This window comes from Sphaeramia orbicularis, chromosome 12 (genome assembly GCF_902148855.1).
Source record: "Sphaeramia orbicularis chromosome 12, fSphaOr1.1, whole genome shotgun sequence".
NCBI classification, from domain to species: Eukaryota; Metazoa; Chordata; class Actinopteri; order Kurtiformes; family Apogonidae; genus Sphaeramia; species Sphaeramia orbicularis.
In genome coordinates, this window is record NC_043968.1 from 63,738,270 (window position 1) to 63,751,619 (window position 13,350).

General features: G+C 36.8%; 1 protein-coding gene across 2 annotated transcripts in view; it reads right to left on the minus strand.

Moving 5' to 3' along the window:
* Positions 1-6,422: 6,422 nt before the first annotated feature.
* The window catches only part of galt (galactose-1-phosphate uridylyltransferase), a 56,397-nt gene continuing 49,469 nt past the window's right edge, over positions 6,423-13,350 (minus strand). Inside the window, exons 10-11 of one of the 2 annotated variants that reach the window (XM_030148808.1) lie at positions 7,904-8,058; positions 6,423-6,636 (exon numbers count right to left, since the gene is read on the minus strand). In XM_030148808.1, coding sequence (XP_030004668.1) covers positions 6,571-6,636; positions 7,904-8,058 — 221 coding nt within the window. In that variant the 3' untranslated portion in view covers positions 6,423-6,570. Of the gene's footprint in view, positions 6,637-7,903; positions 8,059-10,428; positions 10,609-13,350 lie in introns of those variants that run through there. The other variant, XM_030148810.1, reaches the window with a different exon arrangement.

A 13,350-nucleotide genomic window follows, 5' to 3' on the forward strand; every position in this document is an offset into this window, starting at 1 on the left:
GTGTTATACAGTAATGTGTTTTTCTTTTACAGTTTTCTTTGGTCTTTTAAGAAATGATAAATACATTTATAATATGTAATAAACATTACGCTCTCCATGTGCTTGATGCAGTGTTTTCCAATTTGCTGTCTAGTGTGTAATGACTGCCCTGTAGTGTCTACATGTTGCCTGGTTGTGTGTGTGATCTGAAAGCATTTTTGCTTTTGAGTACAGGTATAATAGTTTTGAGGCAATTGTTTGGTTTTGCAAGAAGAGTGGTGGATTTTGTGAATGTAGTTTGAATTCTTGGTTTTGTGTTTACAGTTTTGAGAAAGGCGATGCAGCTTTGGAAAAATGTGTATTAGCGATTGTGGAAAAACTGTAAGAAAAGTTAAACAGAGAGAAAAATACTTTTGGGACTTGCCACAAAAGAAGCACTGGGTCATTATGGGTTAAATTACCTTCTAGGTTGCTTGTGAGAGTAAATAGTTGTTTGTCTGTATATGTCAGCCTTGGAATGAACTGGCGATACGTCCAGGGTGTGCCCTGCCTTCGCCTGTTGGTAGCCAGTATAGACTCCAGCATCCCCATAACCCTCACAAGGACTAAACAGTTCAGAAAATGGATGGAATTTATGTTAATAAAAACTGCAGCACAACTGAATCAAACTGAATCATATTATGTGTTGAATATTTTACAGGGGAAAGATGTCATTGTTATTTGTGCTATTTATAGTTCAATGAACACAATTACTTTTTCATCACTAATTTAGTTTTAATGTCAATTTTTAGTTCACTATAAGAACCCCAAGGGGAATATATTTGGATTCATGACAACCCACTAAAAATAAATATGTTGTAACTGTTTTTTCCTGTTCTTTCTTTATACATACAAACCAAGAGTTAGTTCCTCAGGTGTGTGTGTGTGTGTGTAGGTGTGTGTGTGTGTGTGTGTGTGTGTGTGTGTGGTGATGTGTTTTTTGCTGCTCTGCTGGTGATGTTGGCAGGTTCGTTTGTTCATTCAGTGACAGTGATAACAGGAGTGCAACATCAGATCCTCTAATTAGTATCACTTGTCAGGTAGGGAGAAGAAATTAAAACACGTCTGCAGTAATTTATACTTTATTAAACCTGGTGTCCATAAGCAAATTTGAGTGTCGGCAGCAACAGCAGTTTAATGATTTCATGACTTGTTACTGAGAGTTTGTATATATTTTTATCTGCATTTTAATGGTGTAGCTCACCCCATTTGTGTCGGCAGGTGGTAGGTTCTTGATAGACGGAGCTAAGGAGATAAAAAGGCCGGTCCATCATAGGAGGCTGAATGTTTTTGCAAGTCTTAGGTTATTAGTCATGGCTGTTGCATTTGTAAACAGGTAGATATTTACTGATCCTGTACGCTGGTTGACAAAGGGGAAAGTGGAAAAAAAAAAAAAAAAAAAATCTGTACTCTATGGAAAAAAGGCCTTATGGTCCATCTAATGACTGTCATTGGTCTTCTACATGATTAGAGTTCAAATGGGTGTAGTTGTTACTTTCAGTTATATCCTGCATACAGTATAACACAGACGTCAAACATACGGCCAATACTGGCCAGCCAAAGGGTCCACTTTGGCTCATGGGCTGTATTTGTGAAATGCAAAAAATTACACTGATTTCAGTGCAGGGGCCACATTCAATGTAATCTGATCTCAAGTGGGTCAGACCAGTAAAATACTAAAATTTCATTATGACAATGTTTGCATTTATAAATTATCCTTTCAAAAAACAGCAGATAATCTGAACAAATATGAACAACCTGAAATATCTTAAAAGAAGTAAAAGCTATTTTAACAATTTTTTGCCTGTTACTAAAGGTTTGTGTATTTGTAGATCCACTGTGATTTATATGTTATAATGCACACGTGCAAATAAGAAACTGAGGCATAATATTTTAAAATTGCACTTATTTTTCTTCAAAAATTCCAGCTTTTCCTTGGTTGTTCGTGTTATTGACATTTTTAAAGGGTAGTTTGTAGATGTAAATGTTTTCATAATGTAATTTTACTTTTTTCACTCTAAAACATAGAGATAAGTTTGGAGTTGGTCTGGCCCACTTCAGATCAAATTAGGAGGACAAGTTCTCTAAACTAAAATGAGTTTGACAGCCCTGATATATAATGACAGCTTGAAAACATAATCATAGGTATGTACCTTTAATAGAATGTGGATGCAGATCTGTAGTACTTGACCTTCTCCACAATTGTCAGAACTTCAGCCTGACCCTGGCTACCGTTTTCTTCGCTGTGGCTCAAATTTAACCCCAAAATCAAGCCCTAATATTTACATCTATCAAGTTAGTCAGATGAAAACAGGGTTTTTATTTGTGGTAAAAGCAGATTAAGCTAAATGGATCGCTGACTCCCCATGCTCATGACTTCATCAAGATGGAAAACAAGCATGCTGGCTGTGAGATTAAAGTCTGCTTAATTTCTTTTTTTATTCACTGTAAAGCATGCAGCTGTTTGAGTGCTCTACTTTATTAGCTAATTATTTGTCTGTGTTGATGTTAAACGACATCTATTATCTCTACAAAAAGCCAGTGATGTAGAAGAGAGATCAAGGGACATCGAGATGGCAGAAAAAAAGGACACGCCTCTGGGAATTTGTTTAAAATTAACTCACACAAAGAATGTTAAGGGTTTAATAAAAGTTAATGCAGTATAAATCAGGTCATGTTGACTTTTTAAGCAACACTACCATCTGCTGTTGTCAGTGTGAGAGTACAGTGGAACAAGGCAAGGGTTAACTTTGCATTTTTATTTCAGTGAAGTCACTTGACAAACCATCAGAATGACTGCTGTTTTCATTTCCATGTGCAGCTTCTATTAGAAGCACATTATTATGATCCTGTAGTTTTTCCACAGTTGTTAAGACACATCTCTGTCAAACTTTTCCTCACATTTTTTCCACATGTAAATGTAAAATCCAGTTTCTAAGCTACATTGTCACTTTATGGCTCCAAACTTACATATCAATCATTTGCCTCAAAACTTGTTTTTCTGTGCTCAAAATCCAACACTGTCCTCAGATCACACACAAAGAAAGTCAGCATGCAAACACTGCTGTGCATTCATCACACACTACATCAGCAAATGGAAAACAAAGTGTTAAGAGCATGCAACTCCAGAGAGAAAATGCATTTTGTTTTCGTCCCCAAACAATCAAAATTCTGTAAGAGTCTAGATTTTGCATATTGCATTCAATATTGAATATTTGTGGATTCAACACCTACATAGACACATTGCAATCCTACAAAGGGCCAGAGGATAAAAATGAAAGTAAAAAAGAAAGTGCAAGTGTGAAATCAAAGTCAACAAATGATTCTTTCAGCCTCAGCATCTACATCACAGGCGACATTTTCCTACCGAGACAACACGGGAATGAAAAGAACTCTCTGGTGTGCCGACTTGAGCCTTAAAATGACTCCACAACAGTGTCACCTCAGGCCAAGTCCATGGATTGGAGAAGATTTTCCATTTTTTATGGTTTTCAGTTCTACTCCCATGCAGGGAAGCTCTTCTGTTGGGCCAAGGAAGGAGGGAAGCAATGGAAGGCAAATATTTATCAGTCCCTGGCTGTTGTTGAACCAGCCAGGGACTGCTGCTTGCTGCTTCTGCACTTTGAAGCAGAATACATCTGTTTCATTCTCACACTTGGCGTAAAAAGTGAAAGGAGGAAACCACTGATTTTTTTTATTTTTATTTTAATTGATGTTTTAAAGCCAGTAGTTTGCATGTTGTTTGGGTCAGAGGGAAAGTGAGGGATCATAGGTGAACTAATGCTAATTGCTAGCTTATTGACACTGTGGAATGGTAAACTCCAGTCACTTAACAGTGTAGTGTAACATATTAACCAATACTGCAGGTGAGCTGGGAAAAGAACATTTTCTTTCAATAAACAGCTGCTAATGTCATCTTATCACAGGGTACACACAGCAGACTAGAATGACTTATTGATGTCGTGTTTTTAGACACAAGTTTAGTGTAAGTCTATAGGAAGCAGGGATTTTTGGAGCCACCACCAGCAGCTGTCAGGGATATGGCACTTTCAACATACTTCAGTACTGGTTTCATTTCAGCGTCATTGTGCACGTCCACTGGTTTCATGACATCAGTGGCAACCAAGGGACAAGGAACTTGGCTCCAAAATGAAGCAAATATGGAAATATCTTTTCCAGGAGTCATTACTGTCTCATTTGTTGCATTTGGAGCCTTTAATAAATAGAAGCCATTGATGTCTGTCATGTCCATATGACACTAATCTTCAGACTTTCAGAATTTCTGTTTGTATAATAAAAAACATTTGTTTTCCTGACAGCCCATTCGTACATTACATTAGGAGGCTACCAAGATTGGAAAATGTCCTTGTTATGCACTGCTTGATGAAGTTTACTGGGCCAATAAGCTAAAATGTATTATTAGCTCAGCTCTGACCCTTTGCACCCCCAGAACTCTGCCTCTATTGTCTAAATATGGTCACTTCCTGCTTCAAAACTCCAACACAGTGACGGTAAAATCGCCATCTATCCTTTTAGCTTTAATATAGTAGTTCAGAAAGCAATGAGTGATGTTACAGTTCCTGTTTGCTATTTTACACCTTCTATGTTGAGAATGCATGTGACCAACTATGAGCCTTAAGCTGCAATCCAAATCACAGATTTCTTTTAATTTTTAGTATGTGCTGCTGCTGCCATTAGAAGGTACATGTTGTTCCATGCAGTATGTATAGAACTGGGACATACAGTATAACTTCATAATATTGTTTGTTGAACATTGACCTTCTGCTGGCTCAAATACTGCAGAATGTGACCAGATTCAACAGGACATCTTGGTCATTTTTTGGATTAGATTTATCGATCCGCTAAGGGACGTTTGATTGGCTATGTCAGGTCATAGGTGTTGTTCAATCAGCCATTAAGATGTTCTTACAGTGTGGCAACAGTGTGGAAAAGAAGAGTCTGTTCACTCCTGCAGCATAATGGCGAGTCATCAGTTACAGCGGTTTCTCTTGGTCAGAATGTGGTGAGGAGGACGATCTGAATTCTCCCTGGTGCCCTCCACCTTATTCAGTGTCCATCTCTTCACCACAGTCCCCAGTGAGTCCACCTTCCTTCCAATCACTGAGTAACTGTTTCCAATCATCTTGGGTCCTTGTGTTTGATGCAGCCTCCCCAGCAGACCTCCGCACAGAACAAAACACACCATCGACTGGGAAAACATGCAGCGACTTAGTGGAGATGTCAAAGGACCTGAGCTCAACGGTCGACCGTCCTTTTTTGATAGAATGCATCTGTGTTTAGAGACCAGTCCAACTTGAAGAATGAAAAAGCCAATATTTCTTTTGTACTGGAGGCATTCAGTGGGAGGCAGTTTTAGTGACATATTGGACATAGCTAATCTGTTTTTTTTTTCCATTATGAATAGTGTAGCAGTGTGATATTGGAACACAGGGTTAGTGTGTAGGCCATGACATCTGTGGTGTAATTGTGTTAAAAATGTTACCACCTGTTAAATGTTATGTATCAAAAGTGAAGCAGCATCTAAAATGTGTTTTAATGAGGTCAGTAAATGGTTCAGGCCATTGAGCGTTTGACTCAGAGAATGCGTTTTAGTGTCTGTGTTACGGTACTGACAGTTAAACCCAGCTGCTACTGCCTCTGTCCATGGTGCTGAAATCTTCATTCATATTGTGCTCTAAATCAGCCCATATGAAGCTTGAAATAGACTGTCTGCTTATTTGCTCTTTGCCACTTCTCATTTTTTGCACAAATTGTCTTAAAGAGTGAAAATAATATACAATAATAGTGATAATAATACAATCTGAATATCTGGCTTTGATTCCATTTTCCCTCCCTGAATTTCCAAAGGATTAATTTCAACATTCAGCATCAATATAAAACTGTGACTGGCATTTCTAAGTCAACTTGCTTATTCTGGAAAACAATGAGTTTGTTAAGGAGAATTGGCATCCAAAAGCTGTCCAACAGTTGACTGACCAAATAATTTTTTTCCATGTATAAACATTTAGAAGGAACAAAAGCATTAATTTACATGACAAATTACTCTTTGTGCTGCTGGATGAAAATGCCTTGTGTTTGGCTTCCAATACAGCTCAACAACAAAGTTGGTTAAATTCACCAGAAGGGACAGTGTGAAAGAAAAGAATAATGTTCTCTCATTATCAACCTGAAACAAGGAAGGGAGTTCATATACTTTGTTTCAAGTCCATTTCATAATTATAGTAAGAACCCCAATATTAACTTGTGTGGAGAGAAATGTACAAAATGTGTATAACCATATTGTGCAAGTTAAAAAAAAAAAGGAAGTTAAAATGCTTGTACAGTAATTATCAGCTGCAACCTTAATGTTTTTGTCCGAGTAAAATAAGAAAATGAGAAACACATTAATATGAAACTTATTTTATTTTCTCAGTATTTTCAAATACCAAAGTACTTATAGCTTAAATGCAACTGCTCATGTTCTTTCCTTTCTCCAGTGATCACACAGGTTGATTTAAATTTTTTCTTTGTACCATTTCTTTCTTTTTCTCCTCATTTTTCCTTGTTTTCTCTGTTTTTGTAGTGCTCTTGTGGTAGGTTCCTTAACTTTTCTGCAGCCTATGGAGACAGTGAGTTGAATAATAAATTATAACAGAGATTATTAAATTACATTTATTCCACTTTACACCAAAAACAAAACCACAGAAATTAGTTGACATTTCACTGTTTTTGCATTTAATAGGCATTTTCCACTCTGTAATGTCACCATTTGTTTACACATTTTGAGAGACGTTCAGGGACTGTGAACATGAAATGAAGCGTTTCAGTTGACAGTAGTATGTAATCTAAACCTATTCTGGACGGTGCCTTTGGTTTAAAATCATGATTGAAATCATGTATTTCAAATCAAATTGTTATTTAATTATTTTTGTTGTGTATTATGTTCAGACTTACAAAAGAAGATTAGGTCACGTTGAAGATAAAAAAAACTAAGACATTTCAAGAATAATATTACATTTTGAAAAAAAGTCATAATGTAAACCAGAATCAGTGGGTGATTATATGAATAAAAAGTAGCATTTTCATGAGGTGGAAAATAGAACAGTCAAAATTAGCTGTGAACTCCAGAAGTTTGAATCTGTGAATATCTTTTCAACTTCAGATTAGGTCCATAAAAGTAACTAAGTATTTTGTTATTTATGAAATCTGTTTATAATAATATAGTAATTTAAGAAGTTGCCCGACATTCACCATGTAATACAAGTGATATTTCCCTTTCTCCAAGTTAATTCTCATAATATTCTGACTTTTTTCCCCTCAAAATACTGATTTTATTCTTGAAATATTATATTTTTAATCTTCTCGTGGTCGTAACCCCCTTTGGCACATACTTCTACAGAGAAATACAACATTTATTTGCTTCCTCCTTTCTGTTTTAATTTGATGTTCCATACCATAGCTTTTTCTGATTTCATTTTGCACCCCTTTGGCACATACTTCTACAGAGAAATACAACATTTATTTGCTTCCTCCTTTCTGTTTTAATTTGATGTTCCATACCATAGCTTTTTCTGATTTCATTTTGCACCAATTTAGGGATGGTGTATCCATTTCAACAATGGTTGTGCTCTATAATCAGTAAAATTGAGGTAAAAATCAGCTGTTAACAGGCTTTTTATAGCCTCTCTGTTAAAAGAAATGTACTGACCTCGTGTTGAAAATCACACTAATCTGTTAATAAAACCAGACCTCCAAAACGCTACTAATAAAAAGATCTCAATGCATGAAATGAGCTGCATTTCAAAAGGGGAAATGCAGAATTGTACAATAGGAGTATGAAAACATTATGCACATGTTCGGTATGAGTGTGTGTGGATGTATTTACCTGTTCAGGGGTGAGATCTCGCTGCTCCTGGGCGAGCATCTCATAACCCACCATAAACTTCTTAACTGTAGCTGAGCGCAGCAGAGGCGGGTAGTAATGAGCGTGCAGTTGCCAATGGGAGTTGTCTTGGTTTAAATGGGGGCCAGTTGGGGCTCCTAAAGGGAAAGTGAGGGAGCAATTAAACTGGAAAAAGAATGAAAAAGAAATCAGAGGCGTCCTCTTTTTACTGGTTGGCTGATAACACAAACATGCAAAGTGATTCGAGGTGCTCGAAGAAAAATGTATGAAACTTCGATTTTGACACTTCCTGTGTTGTGTGGAGATCCATTTGAGAAATCCAGATGGTAGCTGAAATGATATTCGCGGCTTTGGGTTTTATAAATTAAATTTTCTTTTCAAGATTGTAGCCTGAAGGTTTGAAAGACAACAGCAAAGGGAAGATGAGGGAAAGTGAGCTGGGTTGGACTTAAAATGGGATGGCATATGATTTTCACAGACACCAAAAGAAGCTTGACTCATCTGTCTGGATGAGTTACTTAACAAAAAGGTAACTATATGAAGTGCTGAATAATTACACGTGTCTGCAAATCACTGTCGGTCCTATTTTCAGTGATTTGTGACAGTATTTAACATCTAAACACCTCTCCACTAAGATTCTTTTTGATCCTACTAGAAAGTAATGAGGTGATTAGGGAAGTAGCAGATGCTGTTAGAAATCTCTTAAAAACACAAAAGTAAAAAAAAGCATCCCTCGAGACATTTTTATTCACAATGGGAGCTTTTTCTTTTGAGTCAGTTTCTTGACAATAGAGGCTGATGAGACACTGATAGAGACAGCACTGTGTCGACAGAAAGAAAACTAATGGATGGTGAAAGAAAAGGGGAGCAACAAAGAGGACTGAAGAGTCCAGATAAGGACTGGATAGAGACAAATGCTCCTATTAGTCGACAATTACCGTGTTAAAAATCATCTTGTGAGGCTTTCCACATGGTTCACAATCAACGGAAGGGTACAGACAGTTCAGATTAATTGCAAGCTTCATATTTTGACACATTTCATCTGTGTTTTTCCTCTGGTTGGACCCTGTAGGGTTGGCCTTGCATTCCTCTCCCACCGCGTCCTGGTGTCCCAGCGCTACATTTAGCCTGTTAATACTCCCTGTATGTTTCCTCTCTGGAAGTTATTCAGGTAGCTTTATCTAATCCGTGATTTCCCAGGTGACTCCGGCGCCATCCAACCACTTCTCTCTCTCTTCTCCACTGCGACTAATAAGCCTAGCGCTAAATAAGATCTGGCTGCATTTAAATGAGCTACAGTCAAGCACAAACACAGATGGTGAGATAACACAACTCATAATGTGAGCCAGGTCTGTGCGTGACAAAGCCTGTATGCGTGCTCTCAGAGGCTTCCATAACAGCAACATTAGAAATAAACCGTATTATCTATGCGGTCCTGGCATTGCCCCATGCCAAATAAACTTTAATTGTTTTTATACTTTGCTTTAGCTGTAAATGAACACCTGATAACTGCAGTTAAAGTTAACATTCTGGCACTTTTATTAACTCCTCAGATTTACTTCCTTTTGCCTCCTGTTTCTAAACTACAACACTTTTTCTCACTCTATTAACTGGTTTTAATAACTGAAAAATATTAAGGCACTAATAAACCAAACTGTAATATTTCACGGATATGTGTTTTGAAAACTGAAAAGAATGGGGGCTTCGTGTGAATCATACACAAATATAATAACACCTTGATTAACCAGATAAATTTAGTGTTATCGGGTCATGTGATAGTGTGTGGGATTCTGAGGCATGTATACAATTAATATTACATGTGTATTAAAACAACACTTGAGTAATACCTTCAGGTTTCTGTAAATACAGGTCGCAATTTCTTACACAACCCTTTAAACCCTGACATTTATGTGGTGAGTGTTCTGAATGTATGATTTATTATACATATTAATAAAAATTAAACCATTTGCTCAATACACAGCAAATTTGTGGAGTAAAATAATCTGGAGTTAGGTAAAAAGAGTGAAAGAGTTAAATTTCTGGAGTTCATTCTGTAAGTTTAACTCCAGCTTGTGTCTTTGATGGTGTCATTTTTCGGGGTACATTTACCAGGTGAGGAAGAGCATGATTGAACACCATAATGGGTGTTGATTTCTGGACAGAGCAACAGAGAAGACCAGTGTGCTCATGGATGTCATATGAGGCGTCATATAAGTACCACTTTACTTCTGAAACCAGGCTATTTTTTAGGCTGGAAGGAACTTTTTTGTCAGCTCTGTCGGTATCATAATGTGTATATTACTGTTGGGACCAACTTGCTAACCAGCTGCTAAAATTACCTCTTGCTGCAAACTTAGAACGTCGAACATGCTAATTTTAGCTCGACGGCTTCTTGCATTGTAGTCTTAGGTAATTCATACAAAAATTGAGAGCAAAGCTATTGAACAAATAGTAAGTGTCATGGTGCACTCCTGCATTGCCACAGACCCCTCCCTCAGACTCATTATCAACTTCACCTGCTGGCACCTGTCACACCTGGAGCAGATCTGCACGAGGAGCCCACAGAAGCGGCTCCTCGGCTCTGGTACGGTGCCAGATCATTGCTGCTGCTGCTGTCACTGCTTCATACCCGCATAGACGTTCATCCCATTTCACTTCAGAGCCATAACCTGGACACCTGGAAAGCACTTCATGCAAGAGCACTTCATAAGCATCTATATAGCATGTGTTTGAGCACACTTTTCAAAAAAAAAAAAAAAACAACTAGTCATTATATGGTGTTTTTTGAGAGTTTCAGAGTTCCCATAAAATGAATTCCAGGCATGTGTTGTGTTTTAGTCTACATGAGATTAGTTTTTGTAACTCCCAGAAGAGTTAAATTTTAACTGCAAAAGAGTTAAAAGATCAACTCTCTGAAAAGAGTTACTTTAACCCTACTCTAGAGTGTATTCCATGGTCTCACATGTACATTTAAATTGAGTTGATTTTAACTCTCATGGAGTTCATTCCAAAGACCAGAATTTGCTGTGTAGGAAATGTTTCAAAATGTGCTGACAGAACAGACCTTGTTCTTTCCATAGACACTGAGCATGCTCAGTGCACTCTCTCACTGCTTGTGGAATGGGGGACCAACTCAAAGAATAGTGAGTGAGACCGACTTGCTATAAAAATAGACAGTTTGGGATTTTTTTTTTTTTAACACAGTTTTCATTGTCGTTTTTTGTTTTTATTGTTGTTTGAAGTGTTGAGGTGATTTTCCTTTATTTTTTACTGTGTTTTTACCGAATTTTGACCATGCAACAGCTGGACTGATTTAGAAAAATAGCCAAAAACAAAAACTACTGGGCCAAAATTCAAGTAATTCTTGTTCAGTGTGTTCCAGTTCACAGTTCATGTTTAACATCCTAAATCTCTTATTGATGTACACTCTGAGTGCCTTATTTAGTAAAAACCTGTAAAACTCCAATTCATTTTTTTTTTTCTGTTATTCCACCCTGTTTTGACCCTAAAACACATTGTAAAACAAAACTACTGAAGAAAAGGAACACAAGCACATACTCAAAGCAGCTTTTATGACCCTGAAAAAGATGCAAATTCACAGCAGCACATTTACCTGAAATACTGTCGCAGGGGTTAAAGGGTTAAAACAGGATTGGGTTCCCTAAAGCTCTACACACATCAAATAAATGCAACACTTGATGACAAATATCTCACTTCAACATGTATGTCAAAATGAAACTGCAATCCAGTCCTTTACCAAAATGTCATTTTTGCAGCAAAATGACACACACGAACGCCACATGCGTAGTCTCAGTTTATCAGTCATGGTTAATGTTCTAATTAGCATTTTTTACACTAAGCATTGATTTACACTTATCAACAATGTGCTTGCTACTGGGAATAAACCTCCTGATTTTATGGATTTTGAGTTCATCACACCCACATTTAGTTCTATAAATTCAAAGTGAGATTCTAAAGCAGGATGACAAACTCATTTTCTTTCAGCCCAATTTCATCTCAAGTGGACAAGACCAGTTAAATAATACAATAATAGGCTATAAATAATGACAAGTCCAACAACTCTCTTTGTTTTAGCGCAATAAAAACCATTAAATTATGAAAATATTTACAGTTCCAATGCAATTTCAACAATATTATACCTCAATGTGTCATTTATACATGTGCATTAAACACAATGTTACACAAACATTTGGTAACAGGCATAATATTGTACAAAATTTTGGACTTTGGAACTAAAATAGGTAAATAATTTCTACATATTACATCTCATCTTATTATCAACACAACTTACAGATCACAGTAGATCTAGAAATGCACAAAACATTTAGTAACGGGAAGAATATTGTTAAAATTGCACATGATTTTCTTTAGACATTTCAGGTTGTTCATATTTGTTCAGGTTATTCTCATGTTATTGTTAAAGGATAGTTTGTAAATGTAAATATTTTTATTTTTATAGTGTGATGCTATTTTTTCCACATTAAACCAAAAAAGAAAATTTGTTGTTGTCATTATTCATAGGTTATTATGTCATTATTTTACTTGAGGTCAAATTGGGCTGTAGGTGGACTAAAACGAGTTTGACACCCTTGACTGTTAATACCTTCAGTGTAATATTTTGCACTTTGAAAATTCATCCTGCAGGCCAGAGTGGACCTTTGGCAGGCCACATTTGACACCTCTGTTCTAAGGCACTGAGATTTTATTTGGTGTTTAAATTGGTGAACTCATTTGCAATCATGTATACCCCACAAAGCTCAGCTCTAGGTTAGTAGACTGGAAATCTGTCCAGAAAAGAACATTTAGCATCACTTAAGAATAAATGAATCCCAAAGTATGATCAACTAGTCAGTGACATGATAAAAGCAGATGAATGCAGGGGGTTTCAGAATGCACAAAATTAATTTCCTCCATTCACACCCTGATTTTTTTCCTCTAACCTGTTTGATAAAAGTGATGAACACAGTCAGCAATTTCATCCAGATATTTATGAAGTCGAAAGCAGGTACCAGGAGCTTCAACCCAAATATGATGCTGATTAATGTTTTTTTGTTTTTTTTTTTTTACAGCAGGAAACAGTCACAACCACAAGAACAAAAAACAGTCTGACACATTTATCAACAGTTCTGAGCTGAGCTGATGGACTCTGTGGCAGTGAATTTCACCAATTGAGCCCATATTATCTCCAGAAAGTGAAGGCTTTGGTGTGTGATTGGAAAATGATCCTGAGGCAATAATCCTAGAGAAAGTTCTGACTTCAGATTTGGAATCAGTACTAATGATTTGGGGTTTGTTTGTTTTACTGTTTTGTTTTGTTTTTTCTGTGACAATGTGACCTGTGGAGGGCCATTTCCATATGTAATCCTGAATCAGATACAGATCAATTTTTTTTTTTTTTACAAGGTGAC